General features: G+C 33.5%; 1 protein-coding gene across 1 annotated transcript in view; it reads right to left on the minus strand.

The window, feature by feature from the left end:
- Nucleotides 1-348: 348 nt before the first annotated feature.
- The window catches only part of LOC149804947 (tetratricopeptide repeat protein 13-like), a 120,036-nt gene continuing 95,050 nt past the window's right edge, over nt 349-25,334 (minus strand). The window contains exons 19-25 of the mRNA XM_089946126.1: nt 21,208-21,289; nt 19,045-19,151; nt 17,212-17,344; nt 14,894-14,973; nt 12,568-12,646; nt 6,388-6,467; nt 349-4,834 (exon numbers count right to left, since the gene is read on the minus strand). Of these exons, the coding sequence (XP_089802252.1) occupies nt 4,735-4,834; nt 6,388-6,467; nt 12,568-12,646; nt 14,894-14,973; nt 17,212-17,344; nt 19,045-19,151; nt 21,208-21,289 (661 nt within the window). The 3' untranslated portion in view covers nt 349-4,734. The remainder of the gene's footprint in view (nt 4,835-6,387; nt 6,468-12,567; nt 12,647-14,893; nt 14,974-17,211; nt 17,345-19,044; nt 19,152-21,207; nt 21,290-25,334) is intronic.

The raw sequence follows: 25,334 nt of genomic DNA on the forward strand, positions 1-25,334 counted from the left end.
GTTTGTTTACAATAGAAATTAGTTCCTTTTATGCACATGAATGCAATTAGGGTATTTTCACGCGAGTTCAGTATCGGGTAATATTGCACGATTCTGACAATGTAAAATTAACGGAGAAAAAAATGATCATATAGTAATTCCTAATATAGTATTGGGCACACGTGTCATGCATGTTAGTGCAATATGAAGGTGTGCAATATCGTAAAATATTGCATGATTCTGACAATGTAAAGTTAATGGAAACAAAAGTGAGCATATAATAAAATCCATATTACTGATTGATGCAATTACTACAGAGCTCAAAAGACTCTGTCAACTAGGTTGTTAACAAGAAGATAAGAAACAAAGTTTTTTTCCCTGTAAAATGTTTATTTCAATCTTCAATGATTTTTTTTCTTCACATTTAACTGAGATCAATTTATTATCCCTGATCACTGATTTCTTTCTCTTGCATGTATTATATAGACATGAACATAAACATCATTTTTGGTAGTTTCTATATGTATAGCCAACAAAAGGAAACACCTTTTTCAATTAACTTCCATAATAAAATCTTAAGTGAAATAAATTTGGACATCATAAAAATTACATTTATGACCAGGTTTAAAACAAAGGTACCATTTGTTTTCATTAGGTTACCATCCATGAAATTCATTTTCATTTCTCCAGTTTCTTAACCCATTCCCCCAATATCAAACTTCTTATTATCTATGAATGATGAACACTGGCTTTGCTTACTGTTCCTTATTCAACTGATATAAGGTACAAAAGGAAATAAAAAACCAAAGTCATGTATTATGTCGAAATAAAAAAATACTCCAATATGTTTTGATAAAAATTTCATTGGAAACATTAAGCTACTAATTTAAAAATGTGACAATGTATTTTTAATTAACTCTATTTTTTCTGTGATATTAATGTTCTTCCCAGGACAAACATATGTAAACACAGACCTGTCATGTAAAAATGTTGTCATCAGCTGGACAGCACCAGGGTCTGATGGCCACTTTTGATACCAAGCCTTAGTAAATGAGAAAATTCAGAATTTTACATCAGTTGAATTTTTTAAAAAAACCCAAAAAACTTGTGTATTGGTGGTCATACCTAGACCTATTATCAAATAGTGAGTAAAATAGAAAGGGAAATGTTGTTGTTGTTGTTGTATGGTTTAATGCCATTTTTCAGCACACGATAGGCTATACATGGCAGCCAGTATTAATGGTGGAGGAAGAATCCGGTAAAACCCCAGAAAGAACAACCGACCCACGAGAAAGGGAAAAGTACAAGCTAACTTCAGCAGTTTTCTAGGATAGGTTTAAGCCTAAAACTCATTCAGATTTTTACTTCTTTTAAAACCAAACTTTTAGTTTAAAGGTTTGTACTCGAGTAATCATATATTCAATTGCATAGGTAACATAGGGCCTTTAAGTTACTTCACAATCATATTGCATACACTTACATGTCATTCATACTTAGAAAAATAACTATTTTGAATTGGATATTGTTTCTCTCTTTTTAGTTACCTCTACTTGCAGATGAGACATCTTGATTTGGTCCTATTCATGCTTCTGCAAGTACTTCCATCTGCCCAGTGTAGAAGATTACACAAAAACTATTTACTGCATAAAGACCTGTCAACCCTGACGAGTCTGTCTCAGTAAGGCAGTAGATTTTTTTCCATAAGACTGACCAGTTTTTGGTACGGTGTAACAAAATATCAATAACTGTTATTGTAAAGCTGGAGAATGTAATTAAAAGTTCAACACATTGATGATAAACATTATGTTCAACTGAAAAGTTTGTAAAGTACGCGTAGACTTTATTTACCACTAGTACAGTTGCACAAACTATAGTTCCAAACCCTATGCAGCTCAATGGCTTGTTGCTATCTCTCAACTTGACATAATTCTTTGGAAATTCTTTTCCATTTCACATGACGACAGCAATCATATCTCCTGCCATGAGACATACTCAAATTGGTACGTGATGTCCAATAAACATAATTGTGCCCTTTCCAGCTTTTATTCACAAGAATCCGAATAGTTCTTTTTAGTCTTCTGTGTTGATTATTAACACTTTTCAAAGCCTTATTTTCCCTTTCGTCTTAAACATACATCACTTTCTGGATGCCATTTAAAAAAATTCTATAATCAACAGTTTGATCATGCTGTTGCATGAACAAATTTGCGCAGTTTAAAGTGTCTGGGGTGCTGCTGTAAAGTTAGTCTGGTTCCCCGACTGATTTCACTAATTCTAAGATGATACCCAGATCCAAATAAAACATGGATGAACCAATTTCCAGAGTTTTTGGCAATAATCATTTTTCTGTAGTTTTTGCTTGTATGCTGTAAGGCCATATTTTAAGGGTAATTTTTGTAAGACTAAAAAAATCGTAAGAGATGGCAGGTCTGTGTATACACATGCTTTTAAGTCGGATCAAACTGCAAACTGCATAGACTCAGATTTTCTTCTGCATAATGCACTGTACGATTTCAGTCTGTGTAGAATGTTAGAAGCAATCAGTAAAACACCTGCCAGTACATCATGCAACAGCAAATCCAGGACTATGTTGTTTGCTGTTGGACTTGACTTGTACGCAAGTATGTAGATAAAAGAAATCTGATAGGAATGTTTATCCACATATTGATATTTCATTTTCTGGACACTAAATCTGTTTTCCCATTTTTAAAAAAATCTTTGTTAACTTACTGGACTTATTTTTGGGTGAAAAATTTGTTAGTACAACTGTGCAAAAAAGAACATGACATAAGCAAAGATATTTTGGAGAGGAAGTTTTTAAGCACATGTTGATCTGGATATATTTTATAGCCACAATTGATGTTTTTCATACATTTAAAACACATTTAATTGTTGATTTGTTTGGCTACAGTGGAGATATGTGTTTTACAAAGACAAATAGTATTTTTTGCAGTAAAACATGGTTTTGTGAAGGGTTATAAACACTCCAGTTCATTACCAAATGAAACACCTTGTGTAAAATACTGGAAAATTCTAAACCCTTACTTCATAATTTTGGCAGTAGGGGAGATGAAAATGCATTTACCTGACAATAACAGATTCCAACTTGTACAAAATTACACAAATTGTTATACTAGAACTGGATGAAGCCACAAGCTTTTCACAGTGTATTGTATATCCCACCCCAGCTGTGGCCCAAGTCACAAAGCAAAATCTCAAAATCTGAAATCATGGATAAGAAAACGGCTCAGCCATGACCATTATACGTTTTCCTGTTTACCAATTATGGATGAGAGAAGCCCAAGTCAGGATTTTACACAAATTTCATCCACACTTGTTGTTATTAAAATTTTCCTTAACAAGGGTACAAAAATCCCTGACCCTCCACCCCCCACAATTCTACTGAAAATTTTCAGACTTTTCCCTGACCTGTGGAACTCAACTTCATTCACAGATCAGAAAGGGCAAAAAATCTTGCCTGCTATATGTGCAAGTAGACCAACAGATGATCCAAACTATTTGCAGAAGCAATCTATTTTCTTTGAAAATTTCTTTTGAATGAACGTTAAAAAAGAAAACAATTAAAGATATTGTGTCAAACAAAGGTCATAATGCCTTGCATTTCAATGAAATGGTGCAGAATGAAGTAAGGATGTCTGACTAAAATTATATTAAGCACAACATGTACTGTATTTGATGTCATTTCTGCACATGCCTTACGCACACCCTTCATTTTGCTCAAAACTTGCATATTTTGATCATTGCATGCTTTGAGGGAAGCCAAAATATGCCCAGAACAATTTTTTTTTCTTCAGAACCTACTATTATGTGTATCTGGTTTATCATCACCACTCAACTTGGTGGAATAAGCGGTCTACACAATGTTCCTTTCATGTGTTTCAATGGGTACAACCACATTCGGTCAGAGCATGAACCTCCAGACAATACAAATTATCAACACCGAAAAAGGGATCAACCTCTTCAAGTATAGGTATATATGTGATGGATACATCTCTTGATGAACTCATCAGTATGTAATATTAATTTAAATGAACTTTACCCTCGTAAAATGTTCCAAAATTAAAAAATTTCAAGTACTGACAGCCAAGCAAATATGATGAAATCTGAGATGTGCTGGACACTTACATATCAACAATGGGCTTTTAATTGGTACAGGTAGCTTACACATGTACAAGTGAGCTACAAATTAGTGTATAAGCACGCCAAGTTAAGTAAGGATGAATGATAAAAGAATATGTAGGTAAAAAACAATGCACACAATTTGTCACAGCTTTTGAAGTTTACGTCAGAAATATAACCAGAACACTGACTTCCAGTGCTGCATGAGAAGACCAAATCTGTTGCACTAGTGATGAAAGTCTCTGCACCTTTTTCATATTATTATGACAAAATAATTCCAATATTTCAAAACATTTCTGATAATGAAGTTTAAGAAGAGGAAAACTGCATAGGTATAAGTAACTATTTATCATGCTTTACAGGCATTATAAAGTGGGTAACACTGAGACCAAGTCTTTTCTGAAAAGTCTTTTTTTTTGCTTAATAAAAGAAGACACTTAATTTAAACTATGTGGCAATAAATTGATCCATGTTTGTTAGCACTGTTAGTACTTTAGGGATATAGTGAAGACAAGAAATATACTTCCATTCATAACAACTTTTCTTTAAATCAACATTGCATGGTCCATAATAACAGAGGTAAGTGGACTAACAAAAGCTGCCATATAGGTTTTCTTAACATGAATCTGTGTTGACATTGAGAACTTCTAAAACACTCCTAACTGTGGGAAATGTCTCCCATACATATGGTAATGTCACCATTGGACTGTTCAGCCTGAAAAGAGAAATTATCAATCAATTAAGAATTCTTACAGATGAAAGTGTATCTGAATATATTACTGAAAAGCCCTACCATGTTTTCATTTTTTCCTACTTCTACAATAATTAAAGTCTTAATAAAAATTATGAAAAGAAAGTTTAAGGAATGTGCACCAGAGTGCTTCAGAAACTGACCACATACATGCTGTTGATTTTGTTTTAACAAGAGCTCTTTCAGCATTATATCTGGCTATATCATGCAAAAGCAAAGGAAGGTATGTGCATTTCCAAAGACACATCAAGACTGTTAACACAGACTGGCCTGGGCAGGTATCAAACCTGTGACACTTGGATTACGAGTTTGATGCTCTACCAACTAACTGACCATGGCTCCCAATGGATCTACTTCCCCAACCACATCTGAAGTGAGGAATATAAATGATACGTATCTATGTGTGCATTTTGTTATTCTTCTTGCTTGTGCCCAATAGTAGTTTTTCAAATGATACATTTAAAGAAAATTCTTTTTAAATATTGTTGATGACTATGTCACAGCAGAAAAAAAACCCAGACAAGTGACTCTTGTGCTTTTCCACTAATGTGGGCTTTAATAAATGGAATAAATGCTTGGTACAATTGGGATTTTGAAGAAACATTGTTCTTATTATTAAAAAAAGGTAAATCATCAAGTCAGAAGCATTCTCCTTTTATATGCATCAAACTTCAGTTTTCAATTAGCAAGATGCATTTTTAGTAGATTACAGTAAAACTTGTCTAGCAAGACCACTGTTACAAGAGACCACCTGTCAAGAGATAATAAGTTCTTAATGCACAGAATAATTTGTTATTTAATGATGACCACTTTTTTGAGACTTCCTGTACTGAAAGACTACTTTTGTTAGCAGAATAGGTGGTCTCAAAATAGATTTTACTGTACAATATATTATCAAACCAAGCAGCCATCCAGATCATAAAAATACATTTATTTCAAAGAGGCTTGAATGAAATCCAGTTGAGCAATACTATACCATCCTCAATAGTCAATTCACTTTCAAGAATCTGTTATGTATTTGCTATCGACTGCATTACACTAATGTTTAAAAAAAGGAGATTTCTCAAACTTAAGTATAATTGAGTACCTAAGTTACTGCATTTCTATGAAAGTGATGAGATCAGATGTAAAAATGACATGATTCAGGGTATTGCAGTAAGATATATTTTGAGGCCCAGGGAAGGAACTTTCAATGCAGATAAGTCACCCAAAGATGCAATTTAGAATTTGTATCATTTTCATATGAGCTCTTGAGTAATCTGAGTACCTTGGCATATATTTCTTCAAAAAAAAGGTGCCTTCCCTGGGTACCATGTGTGTTTAAATGGAAGAGCACTGATAAATATACAATGCTCAAGTTTTAGCAACAAATCTAATCCCCTCCCCCAAATCTTCAGATATTATAATCATGTTTAACCCCCATCATCCGTTTACTGTTGTGCTTCTGAAATACATTTTCATAATCATTTTATCATTAAATAGAGCTGACACCCACAACAAAGTATGCATATTCTGACCTTTTGATATTCATCCACTGTTTGGTAACCATGATGAAAGCATCTGGTGCCCCTGACAACATTGCCTCCATCTCAAGTAGCTGGAAGAAAAATCCCATGAGGGAAAAATGTACATAAATGTATGCAAAATGTTAGGTTGCAAAAATTAAGATTTGCCAACCAAAACATTCAGTATGTAAATAATTTAGGTACTTATCTTTAAACTCAATGAAATTCTGTTGAAATGTTATAATATTTATGTAGTGGCTTATACAGAAGTAGAAATAACAAGTAAAATATTGATTTGTTGACAAGGTTATGTTCATAAATCTGTATCCTTCAATAGCAAAGACAAATAGTTAAGATACATCTTGATGAACAGAGTTCAAAACAATGGTGATCACTGATGAGGACTGCACAAATTAGGTGATGTTATGAAAATAACTAGACCAGGTCCTGTGAATCTAGTAAGTAAATGGTAGGACAGTGGAGCCCTAATGATGTACAAGAATGGTCCAAGTAAGATGATTCCATTTAAATTAACTGGGAAAGGAACACTGTCCATCTAGTAACCATCTGTCATATGTCATTTGGTCAACCCAATTTTATCCCAGGTTAATGATTTCTTTATTCATTACTTTTAAAAAATATGCAAACAACAAATATTCTTGGGTTTAAAAAATATGCATATTTTCAGTTTTAACATTTTTGTATTCCATCAGATACCTTGAGAGAGTTTTTCAACAAGTTCAATGACTTTTCAAAGATAGAACCAACATTTTCAAAATTCAAAGTTTTGAAGACAAGCTCTCCAATAAAAAGGTTTTTGAGGTTGCAGAAAATAAATTCAGACTAAAGTGATTCTGACTGAAATGTTGGCCTCTTTATTAACTAAAGTTTTTTGTTTGCAATTTTGTTACCTTTACAGTTTAAATTTTAATTGTTAATATATTGCCAGTATTGTGCCACGATATACTGGACACAAAAGACAAAACAATTTTAAAAAAGCACATCTTTCCTAATATACCAAATCAGAGGAACTACTAGACTTTATATAAAAAACAACAATTGGGGGGTTGTAGCAAGAATTGTTCTTAAAATCTACTTAGGAAGCTATTATCACTATTCATCCCTGAAAGCCAAATTTTACTGGATGAAAGTTGAGGCCCCCGAGTGGCCGAGTGGTCTAAAGCACTCTCCGTTATGAATCACTGCCATCTCACCTCTGTCTGCGTGGGTTCAAGTCTAGGATTCGGCCAATGCGGGTATGCGAGAAAGCTTGCCAGTAGCTTCTCGTGGGTCGGTGGTTCTTCCCAGGTTCCTCCTTCACCATTAATACTGGCTGTCATGCATAGCCTATTGTGTGCTGAAAAATAGCATTAAACCCCACAACAACAGCTGGCCGAAAGTCGGGTTGGAAGTAAACTTTGGAGTGACAGCAAGTACTGGAAGCACAGTTCATGCATCAGTAATCAGCTGCCACAGATGAGACCTCACATGAAAATCATATAGTCTACTCATATAATTCCAATATTCATTCGGTGTACAATACACAATTAACCTGTTGAGGGTAAACTTGACCTGTCACAATATCAAAAGTATAGTCCATAATGGGGAAAGTCTACCATACATGAACATATTTATTCCAACATCCAACTCGCTGGTCAGAAAGGGTCCTATGTGCAGGCTAGGTTGTACATAGCCTGAGAGAATCTATGCGGTTATAAGTAATATAAACCAATACTTCTTTGTAAGAGTCTAGTACATCCATTTATCAAGTTTCACGATTTTGACATAAACAGTATGCAAGAAATGAACTCCAAGCACAAAATTTAAGTCGCTGAAGTAAGAAATACAGATCACTGTTACCTGTTTTTTTGTTTTTTGCAGTAAGGGTGCAGTACTTTTTTTAAGATGCCTCCCATCACTATGTTTCATGATTCTAGGAAGGAGAGTATGCATATAGCATGCCAAGACATCATAAGCCTCTTGAGCTAAATAAAAAAACTTGACCAGAGCCAGTAAAAAATGATCTACAGGTCATGTTGAGCTTCTTATAAGAGTGTGGTGATTCTAGCATAAATAGTACCTAAGAAATGAACATCAAATAAAAACTTTTAACCCAAGTCAATGAAGCATACAGTATGGTCCATACTGACATGCTTCATGATAATAGGTATAATAGTATATATATATATATATATATATATATATATATATATATATATATATATATATATCATGCAAGAAGTTTGTGGTCACAAGTTAAATGATACATCATGCCAAGAAGTCTGTGGTCACAAGTTAAATGATACATCATGCAAGTCTGGTAACAAGTTAAGTGATATATCATGCAAGAAGTTTGTGGTCACAAGTTAAATGATACATCATGGAAGAAGTCTGTGGTCACAAGTTAAATGATGTATCATGGAAGAAGTCTGTGGTCACAAGTTAAATGATACATCATGCAAGAAGTTTGTGGTCACAAGTTAAATGATACATCATGCAAGTGGTAACAAGTTAAATGCAAAAACTTAATCTGAAAGAGTAAAATGTGAAATGAACTCTACTGACCTTTTATTGTAAGGATGTATTACTAATGGAAATGCATATATATAATTGTCTAATCTGATGATTCTGGCATTAAATAGTGCTTGAAAAATAGACTTAAAACTAAAAATTGAACCTGTCAGTAAGCATAAAATACTGGTCACAGTGACCTACATTTATGAGTGTTCCATATTCATCAAGATGCATCCTCTCACCAAGCTCTATGAGTTCCAGTGTAAGAGTATGTGCACAGTGTGCAAAAACATACATAGTCAAAGAGATAAATGCAGAAACATAACTTAGGTCAGTAAAATGTAAAATGTAGGTCACAGTGACCATTGCTGCTAAGGTGTGATATTAATAAAGATGCACACATCATCTAATCTGTGTGTGATTAGAATTTAAAATGTAGCTTTAACAATTTTTCAGTCAAATCGCTATGATGTCTGCAGTGTGGCAGTTTATAGTGATGTCTAGCACTGGGGCATCATGCCACAGACATGTAGCATGATGTCCCATCCAGTCACATTATCCTGACACCAGGCTGACCAGTCCTAACCTCTTAATGCTGAGCACCTAACGAGGCAGCTGTTACTACCATTTTTGTAAGTATGACTTGGCTGGGGTTCGAACACACAACCTCCTGCTTCTGAGGCAGACGCTCTAACCACTAGGCCATCGGAGCGGTCATTTAATCAGATTTTTTTTCTATAAACAGTGCTTCTAAAATTTAACAGTAAAGCATGAAATCGGTGCCAAAGTGATGAAAGTATACTACTGATCCAGATACATCCCCTCACTAAGTATCATGACTGCAGGCATAACAGTGCATATAGAGTGTGAAAAAACTGGAACTAAATGCAAAACTTTAACAAAGAATAGCAAATAATGCACAAAGTTAGCCTCCTCTCTTGGGCGTTAAGTACTATGAAATCCAAACTGTTACCCGAGAAGAAAGAATGACATGCAGTAATGCTGTACACATGTATATACTTTTATGTGTGGACACCAACACTAATGCAGATGCAGGTACAGTACCTCGCCACTACTTTACAGAGGTGACATGAATGGTGGCATTCACCTCCTTTCCACAGATTGTAATGGTATAACCCTAACAACAACAATACCTATCTATATATATATATATATATATATATATATATATATACACACACACACACACACACACGCTTGAATTTATTACATTTGTACATGTCAAGATTCATTATGTGGGAAAACTAGTATAAAAACAATTACCTTAGCTGTTTCTAGCTAGAATTATACTGACATGAAATGAAAACTAAAATAAAGTTTTGAAGAAAGGTAAGATAGACATGGAGTCACAATGATAATTATTACACGGTTCCCATGCTTTTCTAAATATAAATTTCCAGGTCTTTTCCAGGTTTCTTCCAGGATGAAATTAATTTTTTCAAGGTTAACATATGACCATTGCTGAATGAAATTAAAGAACATTTTGGATTTTAAAGCATGCATTTTCCAAATCAGAAGATGTTTCTCTTTTAAGACTCTCCAAAGCATATATGTCAGAAAAGATGATATTGTACAAAACCACAAAATGAGTCACACGAAACAAACCTTACTATATTCCTATAAATTGGCATTTTAAGCCATTTCAATGTACAGAATACAAAATCTAACTTTACTTTGTTGACCTGCATTATGTTGCTACATGGAAACAACATAATGAGCATAAATTATTTTGTTTCCTTTCAAACCTTTAATTCTAAAGAATTACAGCGCAATCTATGTGCATGTATGTTATACAAAGTAAACATTTTCTATCACAGTATGAAAAAAAAAACAATAAATGCAAAGTATTACAATCTTATTTTGTAACAAAGAAGTTAAACCCTGAATTTATGTGTGCCCATAAAATCTCAAACAAGATTTATCAACCAACCTAAACTCCTTAAGATGATGTGGTTAAAAATTCCATCATTTAAAGACATTTGCACAAGGGTTGATTTAAATTTTGACAACAGGCCTTCAAAATTATATATTGTTGTATAAACAAGGACTGAATTTTCTGTAGCATCAACTTGTCTTGTAGTTCAATAAACCAGTCCCAAAACCTTTATTTTCACATGGGCTCTTATTGTTTCTTAATACATGGGCTCTTATTGTTTCTTAATATATAATAAAAGGGATGACAATTTCCCATTTCTCCTGTGTTCTTTTTAAGATCCAAAACCAATGCTTAAAGCTACATATCAATGTGTAATAGTTTCGCACCAAAGTTCATCTAAGAGATTCAAAATTTTTCTAATTCAGGTTTCCTCTGAATATTCCAACCCCATTTTTCACATTTGGACATTTAGGATGGAGTGTGGGTACTGAGCAATTACATATAAAAAATATGTATAAAAAAATGTGGAATCTGCCGCCACCATAAGATAGCTGACCAGTGGGCCTAGCAAATTTGAACTATGATATATTGACTTATAACTGCATGAAATTGATATGAAAATTATCTTCTCAAAAATGGCAAGTATTATAATCATTATGCCTTTAATCTGCTGACAGACTAGACGAAACTTGGCATAGATGAAACCTGACCCAGTAGTTGCCATTTGCATTGTCATATGACTTCACAACTCGCTAACAAAGTCATCGTAAGTCCAATAGTCACATGATATCAACAACAAACTCATTTTTAATGTCGTACAAAATTTCAATTATATTAAATGAAAGTGTGATACCTTTTGTAAAAAACAGAAAGAACATATAATTCTCAACATATTTATTTCAAGAACAACTAGACAAAACTTGGCAAGTCTGATTCATCAAGAAGAGTAGTCTTGTTCCCTGCTTCGTATGCTCCCTGTGTGAGAGAGCACATGTCAATGAGATAATCATGTGATATAACAAAACTCCGGAAGTTGGTCTCGGAATGAATATAGAGAATTTTGTGCTCTTTGTTTTTGTATTTTTATTACACCAGTATACACCTTTCATTTAATATTTTTTTCTACAATTTTTGAAAATGGCAGTTGTGAGATTCTGTTTACTCATGCAACTAGCAATCAAAATCGCTAGTACCAGCTCAAATTTCATCAACACATTAGTTTTATCGCCTTTCAGCAGATTATATACATAAAGATTTTAATACTCTCCATTTCTGAGAAAAAAATAATTTTAATATCGATTTCATTTTGGTATAACTCGATTTAACGTTTAAGTTTGCTAGCCCATCCCCTAAGCGGTTATGCTTTAACACCACCATGTTAGACTTATGTGATGCTAGACTGGTTTTCATATCTTCCCTATAAAAAAACCGATACAGATATTAAACTGTTTGTGAAAGAAAAAGTCTACTAGATGAATCTAATTCACCTGAGTGTTCAGATTGTCTCAACAAATATATTTATGGCAAGCACCCAAATGATCCATACTGCAACCTCCTAATATTCTGGTTAGAACTCATGATCAATTCAGTTATGACTCAATTATGCAATTGTTTCAGGTGTCAAATTGTGGACGAAAATTCCTGGGTTTTTCACGACTTTCGTAAATATTTGCAAAATTCAAGGACTTTTCACAGTCAGGAAAAAAATTATCATTTCTCTTGACTTTTTCCCCCGATTTCACAGTAGTGTGGGAACCCTGTTATAAGATTAGAACTCTCACCTTTCCTGCTGGTATTCTGCCTGTTACTTGCCGCCCTACTGACATAATGAGACCAAGTGCCACAGAGTACGCCACAACACTAGGAGGAGAAAATTATTATCTGGCAATGTTGATTGACAGGCATATATATGTAATGTGGACATAAGAACAGGCATATATATGTAATGTGGACATAAGATTAATCATTTGAGGTTCATTCATATATGTTACTATGTATAAAATGACATTTGTAACAATAATGATCTAATAATTTGCACTGGTTTTGATATTCAGTGCTTTTTCTTTTTCCAAAAACAACTTATTGTTGCATCTTGGACAACACTGTACACATCATTTAATATGGTGCAGTGCTGTGCAACAAATTAACTCAATTTTTTGGGACAAAATTATTTAAACATGGTATCAGTCTAAGGGAGAAAGTACTTTATTTTGCAACACTTAAGTAATCATTCAAGATGTGTACATATCAGGCCTCAGTCTGTTTCTTATTGTCCTCATTAAACTTCTCATCTTCTGTTTAATTTCTTTCTTGATCATGATCTGAAGCCATGAACTTTACACAGAACATTGAATGGTTACAACAATTCATTGGAGTTCCATTTGTTCCTAAGAAAGACACATGTATGGAAAATACAATATTGTTGAGGCTTCATATCTAAGATAATCAAAAATAATAATTCCAGGCCTAAGAAGCAGAACTTAATTTAGCTGATTTGAGGTCTCATATTCTCCAACTTTTTTAGCACAAAGCCCCCGAGTCCAAATGTTTGTGACAGTCTACATACTTCTAATTAAAATAGTCATAAAACTTTAATGATGTCATTAACATTGGTCAACCTCCTTGATTGCAAAATTTCAATGATGTATATATACACTCCAAATTTCATACCTGAATTTGGGACACTTGAGGTTAAGCTTGAAGTTTATGCTCAAAATGCTTTAAGAATACTGAATCAGAACTGGAGGTTAAAAAATTGTTGAGGTTATATTTGAGTTTGAATTTCTTCTTGGCCAATAAAACTGACCAAAAATGGTAAAGTCCCACTGATTCGATCAGCACATAATCTCAATTTGAAAATCAAACTTAAACATGTATCTTCAATCTTGGCTTCAATTTCATAAAACTTTCAACATGGGGACTGAGAATTTACGTTAGACTTTGAAATCCAATATAATCCATGACTACTGAAGATAATGTTTGTTTTTAACAGATCTACTTTTCTCCTAATGTTTACAACTTTTGCTCAGGTGAAGCTACAGTTATTAAGTACTGTAAATGGTACATTATATGCCCACCAAGTTATCAATAGTATTATTACACTTCTTTTATGTAAAATATTCCACCAATGATCAAATAATCAGGTAGCAAAACACATTAACCAGTTAACATGTGTTCTATGCCACTGTTGCTAAAACTGCTACCAAGCAATACCAAATGGAACATGTTTTTGGGATATTTTGACAGTCGCATCACAGCATGTGCTAGACTTGTGTATGTCATAGAGTTGGTAGAATTGTATAAGCTTTCCCAATGGTGATGTGTGAGCTTAAGTCTTATAATTTCAGTTATTTTGTGGAAACATCCTACTGACCCCAAACTTGATAGGTGTTTTTCTCGTTTCATATTCAAGTCATCCACAAGTTTAGTAATTGGTTGTGGTATGACTTAAGGTTTTTTCCTGGATACTGTTCTTCTGCTTGGTGTCTATATTATCAAGATCTTGACCTTTCAACCCCAAATTAACAGGTGTCTTCCTTGACTGAAATGCAAGCCATCAACAAAATCTGGTCCAAGTCATGTCATGTGGAACACAACTTCAGTTCTCTTGGAATTATTTTTTCCTTTTTTAAGTTGCCTTGACCTCTGACCTCAATATGTACAAGTATCTTATCTCAAATGCATGCCATCTAAAAAGTTCAGTCAAAGTAGTTGATAAAAAATACTCTAGATTTCATGCAGAATTATTTTTCTTCTTCTTAGAGTTAGTGACCCTTATCCCTGACCTTTTGAATTCCAATCAACAGGTGTCTTTCTTATAAAATCCATTTACAAAGATTGGAAATGGTATCTGCTCTACAAGCCAAGTTAATGTGTGCAACAGTTTTCATCTTTCAGTCTGTGTGGTCCTGATTTTAATGCCCAAATTCGGCAGGTTTAAACTCTGCTCAAATACAAGTTACTTAAAACATCTGGTAATTGTGGAGAACTCAGCTTCTTGTGCAGAAATGAAATGGAAGCAGATGAACAGACATGATAACATGATCCAATCTACAGCAGGTGTATATAGTTTTATCAATTTTAGTAAAAATATAAAAGTATACATACCTTGATCCCCTGGTTAGAGGCATCAGATTGTAAAAGTAATACACCAGTGACAAGATAATATTTACCACCGAGTCCATTTCCTGGAAAATTTATTAATTTATTATATAACACGAATTCGGACATAACATGGTTGTGGCATGGCTCCCAAAATTTCGTATACATGTACTTTTCTCGTACAATTTTTTTTTCTTTCTTAAAACGTATGAAAAGTAACGTGTAAAAAGTTTATTTTCATTTTTTAGGAAGAGATCATGTATGAATTTGAATTTAAGATGATCATGGCATGGGTCCTGCAATTTCATATACAAGTATTTTTCTAATGCTTGAAGAAGAAAAAAAATTCTTCTTAAAAGTACGAAAATAATGTGTAAAAAGTTTATTCTAGGATCATGATAAAAATTATACCATCTGGCGATTTTCTCGTACCTAAATTATTGACTGTTTAAACTTGTAAATACAACCTTGGGTTTGGAGTGAAGAATTTCAGAGGCATCATGAAAGGAAGCCGCAACTTGATATAAAATACGCTGGAGTTTTATATATTGTTAGATAAACAAATTCTTTGTTGATATTGACAAACAACGTTAACAGTGCAGTTATATCATAATCCACTTATTCAGACATCTTGCTCAAGTACAGTATGCTGTAAGATATTGGCGTTTTGTAATATTTGTTTATAACATTTCTGGTGGCAGAAATCAGCCAGACAAGGCAGTATGTCATAATGGATCTTTCAGACAAAACAGTGTCTGATTATCGGCTGCTCACTAGTAATTAATATGTTTTAACTGACCATCGTGAGTGGATGGTATTTCAAATTCATCGTCTTTTCATTCATAGAGTTAAATTCTTCAGAGCACTCATATTTTCTGTAGTAATCCCTGTCAAAACAGAACAGAACAGAACACGTGTATTCGTCGTCTGTTGGCACTTTTTTAAATAAACTTTCTGACGCATGCATGGAAGGCAGCATCACTCTGCCCCAAGAAATATCACAACTCCCCCCACCCCAAAACAAAAAAAGAACAACCCCCCCCCCCCCCCCCCCCCCCCCGAGATCTACTTGTTGGTCTTATTATATTACTGGGACTAGCTACAATCGACCAACTTCTGAAGGCAGGAAAAGTAATTGCGACAGTTGACCAAATGATGACTTATTCCTTTTATTTTTAACATGTACCCAGAAAAAAAAATAGCTTTGCTGAAACTTCAAAGGAAATTGATCACCTTTAAAGCACCAATTGTTCTGCATAATTACTAAGCAAATGAAAAAAATTCAGTCTCAATCAATGTAATACAATTATTTGATGTTGCTGATGCAATAAGAAACAGATATCTGTTTGGTTCTCCAAAGGTGCTTTTTTTTTAGCGGTAACTTGAATAACACAGGCACCCTTCATCCAAGGATGCCAACTACAATCTTCAATAAAAATGAATAACCTTTCATCAAAGGAAATCAGCACCAAACCTAAAAGCATTGGAATCTGATATGTTGTATTTTCCAAAGTGACTGCAACACGTTTATTGTGCCACGAAAGTTTTATTTTTGAAGGGAAAATAATATGCTTGTGGTCACTACCAATGGCAGCAGAATGCACAATTTTTTTTAGTCTTTTTTAATAAAAACCCATAGATATATGGCCATCAAGTTAACTGAAGATGGGGTATATAGCAAAGATGTTTCTTAAATTTTTTAACTTGTTCTAGTTTTCATTTCCCTATCAATAGTGTCATCCCCTGGGAAGCCTTGGCAAGATGATAATGTCTCCAACTGACCAAAATCTAGGCCAGTTTAAGTACATGTACATGTAGCATGTAAACAGCTATAGCCATGTATTACTTACGACAAATGTAATGAGTTGCTGAGTGACAATCAGATATAGATCACTGTTGCAAAAAATTTACACTGATTAATTATCTTCCAAATTACTAAGATAAAATACAACCACCACCAACTATAACAAAAAATAAAAATGTTATATCTTCTGCTTATGTCTTTTATCTTTTACAAAATATTCAAGTAAATACATTGTAATTATCCCTCACATTAGAAAATTTTGCAACAGCCATCATGCCAACCCTTGGAATGAATAAGCTTTAAAAACAAACTTACTGGAGATAAAATACTATCACAGAGCTGGTAGATTGGATGTTATTACATATTTTTGCTTTATATATAATATCAACCCTGGAAAAAAATTTGTGAAATTTACACTGCCTCCCTCAACTGCAGTAATGTGACATTATGTTCAAGAAGGGAGAATAACACATGCCATTAGACCTAGCAGAAACAGGAGTGAATGTTTTCAAACACATACCGCCATTTTTGTATTCCCTGTTCTGCGTATCTCATCCTGCAGCTGATTATAAATGTAGTCTATTTCCTGGTGATAGCTATTGGTTCGGCTCTGTGTATTTGACACCTCTATACTGAATATAATGTGATTATTCCTGTAAAATTCATACAAAATATTCTTAAATAAACTTTTATCATTAAGAGAATGATGATTATGATTATGATAGTTATTATTATTAATTCAAATATCTGGACCCTCCAATTTCCTGGAGTCTATTATCACAATTTGAAATAATTTTTAGTAGTACAAAAACTGTGCAAACACCAAGTACCTTTTCTAAAATCAACAAAATATATTCAAGATGTAACTTAAATTAAGGAACCTATTAACTGTCCTATCCCACCCTCAGATCAATAAATAAATACTTGCTGTATGTGAAACTGCTCGGATTACCTACATTATCACGTGGATTAACTTAAGGTGTTGTCCACAGCAAGAAAAGCAACCAACATGCTCCTCAATTCAAAATTACTCAGCATATATCCAAAGGACTTCTAGTAGAGGGGCCTCAGGTGGCCAAGTGGTCAAAGGCAATCACCTTTACAGATCGCTAACAAAAGCTTGATGTAGACACTTCACATTTTCAGTAAGGTGGGTTTGTGTATAATAAAGTGTTTAAATATCTATTTTAATTGCTATGTCTTCCCATTTTCAACCAGCTAAACTGAGTTGATATTTGTGATACAGCAATACAGTAATACATCGAACATTCGTGAGGTTAGGTTCCAGAACCAGTTGCGGATCAGGAGGAACTGCGAATGTTTGGTACAAGTCACTAAAAATGCTAATAAATGCTTATTTCTAGGGTTTAAACCCTAAATATGACCCAAATCATGCTCCCAAAGCACTTTAATTTCATTTAAAAGTTAGCTTAATACATTACCCTTAAAAAGAGAAATAAATGGTTGATGTAAAAATAGAGTACAGTATTGCCTAATGGGTATTTGCCACACTAGTGCATTTACAGTACGGTACATGTATACTAATATTACCCCTATACTAATTCATTGGCTGCCGTTTTCTTTTGCACTCACAGTAAGGTAAAACCAAGTAACGAATGGGACTGTAAACTTAATGACTGACATTTTCTTTGTCATTGTCAGGATGGTAAACTAGGTAAACTTCATATGTCACAGAAGTCATATAACGAAGGTACAATTCAATAAAATAAAGAAAACATGTACGTAGAGGGTACCAATGAAAATTTTGCGAATCCATGAATTCGCGAGTCCAGAAACCCGAATGCACGAGGTATTACTGTATATAATTTAGGGATGACCATTTTTGACACTATTCAGCAATGGCAGTACATGGAAAAAAATCAGACCCAAGTGTTCATGTCTACTATTGATATGAATTATTTTTTCCTAAGTCCTGAAGCACATTTGTTACAGCTGTCTTCAAGGCTACCATATGTCTTTTGCTTTTAAAATGATTAAATATTATAATGATGAATATACAAGAATGGTAAATTTCAATCATACATCATAGTGGAAATGTAGTTAACTATCATTATGCCAAAAGAAGAGAAAATGACCAAAATAACAACATACAGTTTTTAAAACAATATGAACTGCTGATTTCTTTGAGGGGCAATCATATTAAACTGAATGTGGGAAAGGCAATTATAATGAAGCCTTGTACCCTCAGAAACAATTATTAGAAACAAAACTATGGTTCGGTACCCAATTAGAATATACCTTAAACCATGCATATTGACAAAGAACAGTCCACATTCATTTGAAATACAAAGGTATATTTGCTTTTGTGTTCATCATGAAAAGATTTACTCACAAGTCCTCCGTTAAAACAAGCATGGCTCCATCCAACCTGTCTTTCTCTGATCTTTTTCTTGTGCTGGGAACTTGAGTAGAAACCACAAAACCATTTGACTGCTGCTTCTACCATGAAAAATATATTTACATAACATCAATGGTGTTACATAATTGACACAAAGAACACAGTATGATAAGAGCAAATTATGGTCAGTTAAAGCTGATACCACCAAAACATTATAAAAATATTTTTCTCATCTCATGTACATTCAAATGTTTCTGAACTGGTGCATATGTTTCATACATTCAGACATCGGTAGCCAGCCTATTTTTTAAAATTGTTATATATATATATTTAGAACAGTATGAGCAGTCATTCTTACAGGGATTAAATAAAGGTCAGTAAAGTTATCTTCGTTTTTGCGATGCAGTCGTTCATAGCATGTCAAAATGCATATCTTGCTAAGGCATCGCAGTCGCTGGCTGTGTTCAGCTTGTGGTCACTCGTAACAGAGTGTTTATGTAATAAAATCAATCCTTGCATTACGATTGTGGTCAGAAATGATAGGTGGTTGCTCATAGCAGAGGTGGATCATAGCAGTTTTTACTGTAATAGAGATGCATACAATCATCATGTTTGGTGATTATATTATAAATAGAACTTGAGAAAAAAAAACTTTAACACCAATTTAAACAAAGTCAGTGAAGTGTGAAATATAGGTCACAGTGACTTTTTTCTGTATGGAGCATGTAGTGCTCATTAAACTCCACAAATTTTAATCATTCTAGGTATATCAGCATATCTACAGGGTGCAATAAAAACTTGTTTGGTTATAATCAAAATGCACAAACATGACCTAAGTGAGTAAAATTTGAAATGTACATCACAGTGACCTTCCTTTGTGGTAAAGGTGTGGTAATAACTGATACATGCAATTAAACAGTTTAAACATTCTAATATAAACGAACTTCAGAAATAAAATATAAAATTTAAACAAAATCAGTGAGGCATGAATATAAGTCACAGTAACCTACATTTGTAAATAGAATGCAGTACTCATCAAGATGCATCCCCTCACAAAGTTTCATGATTCCAGGTATAATACTATTTACAACACAAAATATCTGTGCTGAACACTAAAAAAATTACCAAGAATATACAACTAAACGTAAATGTATGTATAAATTTAGCCATTCTGCCCCCTTCCCTGGAGGTAGATGCTATGAAATCCACACCAACTGTTGCCAAGAACATAGAAGAAAAGAATGGTTAGCAGTTGGTCAGGGTGCATCTGTGTATATGCTTTTATCTGTGTGGTTATCATCACTGACACTGAAGGCAGTTTAATAGCTTTACTTTTAATTTGTAGAGGTGAGGTAAAAAAGTAGAGTACAATATAACAAAGCCACTTCAATCCTTGTCCTTTTAAACATTTTTATTGTGATAGCTTGAAGGGATGAAGTGATACTGGTTTACACAAGATCAGATGGAAAAACAGTTCCAGTGATATTCCTATTCATAGTCTTTTTTATTGTTGCAAACATATGTCTCTAAATAATCTGTATATTTAATTTATAAATTTTCTTTATGTCAGAAGACAAAATTTACTCTGCATGATTTTCTTTTAAAAGCATTTTGATACAGTTGTTTCTGTAATGTTGCTTGTTACTGAAGAATAAAACCAGCAGGCAATTTATAATATTTATTAATTACAAGTCATCAGCACAGTTGTGAAGAGAAAACAAGACTGCCCTGAAAGTATTTTCTCACAAAACTTATACCCAAGTGAAGGCACAACATAAATCAGCTGTTGTTGTATATCAGTTCTAATCCAGCATGGAATGTCTGTTTACTTTCACTGCCAAGAACAGCTGAGTGATATTTAAATTTAATTATATTACGGTTAACACCACTGTTTCAACTATTATTCTCAGTTGATGTGTAATTTGTTACTCATTTTAGTAAAACCAAGAAGTTTATTAGTAACACAAACTATATTTTAGTAAAGGAGAATGTTAATACTTGGAGAGATTCAAATCTTTCTAAATAACAAATATTTCCATGTCTTCTAAGTCGACTAGCAAAGGAATATTTAAATCTATATCATTATCTGCATAAGAGTTGAGAAGCTGAAATAAAAACAACTTCTAAAGAAAGAGATAAAAAATGTTATGTATATACCTTGGTGACATCTAACAATTCTTGACATGTCTTGGCTTTATCTATATCATCATGAATGTGTTGTTGGTTCACTTGATCATCACTGTAACAATTAAAAAGGGGCAAACATGATACATGTATTAATCATTTCAAATATATATATATATATATATATATATATATATATATATATATATATATATATATATATATATATATATATATATATATATATATATATAAAGACATCTGAAAACACAAATGGAAAATGCCTTGTCAATATGGAATCAAGAAATATCCTGCCAGTTCATTTTAAAGGTAGTAAAAGATACCTGCAAGAACATTTGTTAGATCATTTCTTTTGAAAATCTGTCCCAAATGGTTTTTACAGAAGGATGGAAAATATAATTAACTTCACAAAAATTAAAATCCGCATAGATTAAGCATTGACAATAATAGTCAGAAAGACTGGGAAAGAACAGAAAGGCTGGCAAGTAAACACATTTAAATAGAATCTACCTATAACTTGGGGAAGAGATGTGAAAATTTAATATGGTAAATTACAAAAATATATAGCCAGTTCAAAAGCCCTACAGTCAATTTATCCTTACTGGATAAATTCTTTGCTTATATTTTCAAAATTAAAAATTTCACGTAAAAAATGAAAAGAAAAAAGAAAATGCAATGCAAGATTTTAAATCATTTAATAAGTATCCTAAATACCAATCAAATAAAACTGTATGTCACATGTACATGGTCAATTATCTTTAGATAATATGCAATGCAACCTGCTTCATCAGACATACACATCTCCCTCAATAATTTGCACAAAATGGGGTCCAAAAACATAGAATGCGGCATAAATAAGAGCATGAGTAGCCAAGCAACCTCTTAAAAAATAAGGGATAAACAGTGACAATGAAGTGCGGAAAGGTGAAATTGTTGAATAGTCATTTTTAAAATCACACTGGGAATAACAGTCATTAAATAGCTTTCCTGGTGAAGTTGTTCACTTTTCTGTGTAAATTACCTTTATTTTTTTTAAAAGATACTCAATTTCTCAAAGACTGTTAAAAACACTACTCCAAGTGGTTTCAATACACATCACATGTGCCAATGAAATCATTGTCTTTCACATTGCTATTTGCATGTGAATGTGGATACATTCTAGTGTTATTGTTGATTAACAAAAAGATTTTTTTATTTAAAAAAATGATGAACATTTATTTCATGAAACAACAACATTAAAACTTGATTTTTGTTGTTGTTCTATTTGCGAAGTATTGATGCTATGATCTCATTACAGTAACAGTGATATTTCTGTTCATGCTTGAGCAAATCTCTGAAAGTGCTAATTTTAAGTTCACTACAAACTTTGGAACTTGCTTCTCAATAATGAATCCTATTTGTGAAACAAGGTTTTTCTTGTATTGAGTATGCCTTTTGCTTCCCTCCCTTGAAAACCCTGATCACACTTGTGGTTGAGTAGGATAAACCACTTAGTACTGATGGATGCTGTAATTATGTTATTTAGACAATAACATTTATAATTAATACTGTTTGAATGATCAATTGAAATGGTTGACTTGACACACAACCGTGACCACTACTGTATATACTCGCATATAAGCCAAAAAATTTAGGAAAAAAATAAGGTCTGAAAGAAGGGGGGTCAGCTTATCTGCGGGCCAAGGTCAAAGTCTGAAATTTTTAACGCTTTTTTCCCTCAATTTCCAGTATTTATTGTTTCTGTCGATCGCTGAAGATGAGGTCACATACCTAATGATGCCACATGGCTTATAAGATTTGTGCTGTTGTGAAGTGAAACAAATATTTTTTTTCTAACTTAAGTGGTAGGATAATGAATGAAAAACATGTTTTAACGTACTTGACGTCTATTTGACAGATGTCCATCCACCAGAAAATGCAGCCATACGTGTTATTTGAGCCACTGTGGTATGTGTATTTTCCAAAAGAACCGCCATATTAGTAATCTCCAGTCAAGTATTTAACCCTCAGCTAATCAGTAATCATTAAACTCTACGGTATCGTACAAATGCACGCTAGCTTATTTCAGTGTAAATATGAAAAGACTCTACGTTAAAAAAAAAAATAATTACGATACTGAAGGTATATACGACAAATATTTTGATCGAGAGTAGAAATACATGTACGATAGTCTTAAAGGAACAATAGCGAGAGGCTCCATAGGGGTTTGTTGCGCGCACGCTTAGGAAGGGTAAATAACAGGGCAATATAAGAGTCAGCGTGAATAATTGTAAAACAATATAATTTGTGGGATTTCTTTGACAGGTGTTTTAGAAGTAATCGGCAGCCTCAGTTTATATACTAGTTGTTTAGTTGTTTGTAAAGCAAAGTGGTTTGTTAGTGGTAGGATGTTGTACAATAGCTATCATATGCTTAATCTGTGGTAAATGCCTCGGGGATAATAGGTTTGTTTTGTTGCACAATGCCAATGACTTTACTAATACATGTCGACTCTCAGATGTATTGTTTAATGAGATATGGTAGTGGACATGGTTTCTGCTCAAAGTTATAAACTGTCACAATACTTGAATAATGTCCACGCTGAAACCAACCATATTTTGATCAATTGAAGTAAGACCTATGAAGTAAAAAAGGCAGCAAAGAAAATGAAAACAACACTGGCTGTGATACCAGGAGGTTTAACGCCAGTGTTACAACCTCTTGATGTCTGCCTTAACAAACCTTTTAAGGACAAGTTACGAAAAATGTGGGCAGAATGGGTTTGTTTAAGGGCTATGAAAATGACAAAAGGCGGGAATTTAATGAGGCCGGACATCAATTTGGTCACCAAGTGGCTAAAAGAAGCGTGGGACTCAATTCCATAAGAAATGATTGCAAAATCATTCAGGAAGTGCTGTATCAGCAATGCCATGGATGGAACAGAGGATGATGCTATATTTCAATCCGACAATGACAAGGAGAGCAAGAAGGAGAATGACACACTATCGGATGACCATGATGACAATGACGACGTATATGATGAAAGCAAGCCCGTAACAGAAGCCGATTTTCGTGAACTGTTGGGCGAGTCTGATACAGAGCCAGATTTTGAAGGATTCTAAAAGTGATAGAACTTTTATAATTCATGATTTTAGAATGAGGAATAATTAAATTTCCATTAAGACTTAACACTTTAGAATTGTTTTTATTTCAACATATAAATTAGCTTTCTTACTTTCATTTTATTTAATAATGTGATTTGCCTAAATAAATGTATTCAGAACTCACTTTGTGCATCTTGTGATGTACTGGCAGTCTAGAAATTATGGGTTGGCTTATATGCGGGTCATGCACTTTATAACAGTTTTACCAATTCAGTTTGGGGGGGTCGGCTTATACGCGAACGGGCTTATAAGCGAGTATATACGGTAACTCTTAGACAGGATCTACATGCCTTTTAACTTGTTTTATTTCACCCTCTTTACTTGATTTAATACAAAAGATTTACCTAATGTAATAATACAAAAGCAGGTCTATATTTATTTCATAATGTGACAAGTGGGAGAGCAAAACACAGTACTTTAATTAGATTCTCATAGAAACACCCACAGACAAAGCTGTGATGGTTGATTGACACATTTTCCAGTTCGAATACAAGAAGGCATATCACATTTATCATGATTACACTGAAACCAAATTAAAAGATACATTAAAACATGAATTTCCCTTGACAAAACTTATTAAACAGGTATTTATTACTTAAAGTACAGTGGAACCCCGCTATAACGCGATGATCGGGGTCCATAAAATCGGATCGCGTTAAAAGCGGGGTCGCGTTAATGCGGGGTTTTACAATATTTAACTTTTTTTCCGAGAACATATACGTGTATACATGTACAATGATCAAAAGTCGGCTTATCATCAGATGAATATTAACTGGAATGCATTAATTAAGATATATTCAAAATAATCGATGGCTAATATATTTATAGGTTATTACTGTGCATTAAAAACATTTACTAATTTTTATTTGTTTGAACGATAATACAGATTGACCGATAATACCAGACTATCGCTATATCGTGAAAAGTGTATCAACACCGTATGCTACCGTGCCGTCGTGGCATGCAGTTCATCCATAATGGATGTAATTTCATTGA

The sequence above is a fragment of the Sinohyriopsis cumingii genome, chromosome 2 (genome assembly GCF_028554795.1).
Source record: "Sinohyriopsis cumingii isolate HCF-2022 chromosome 2, ASM2855479v2, whole genome shotgun sequence".
Classification (NCBI taxonomy): domain Eukaryota; kingdom Metazoa; phylum Mollusca; class Bivalvia; order Unionida; family Unionidae; genus Sinohyriopsis; species Sinohyriopsis cumingii.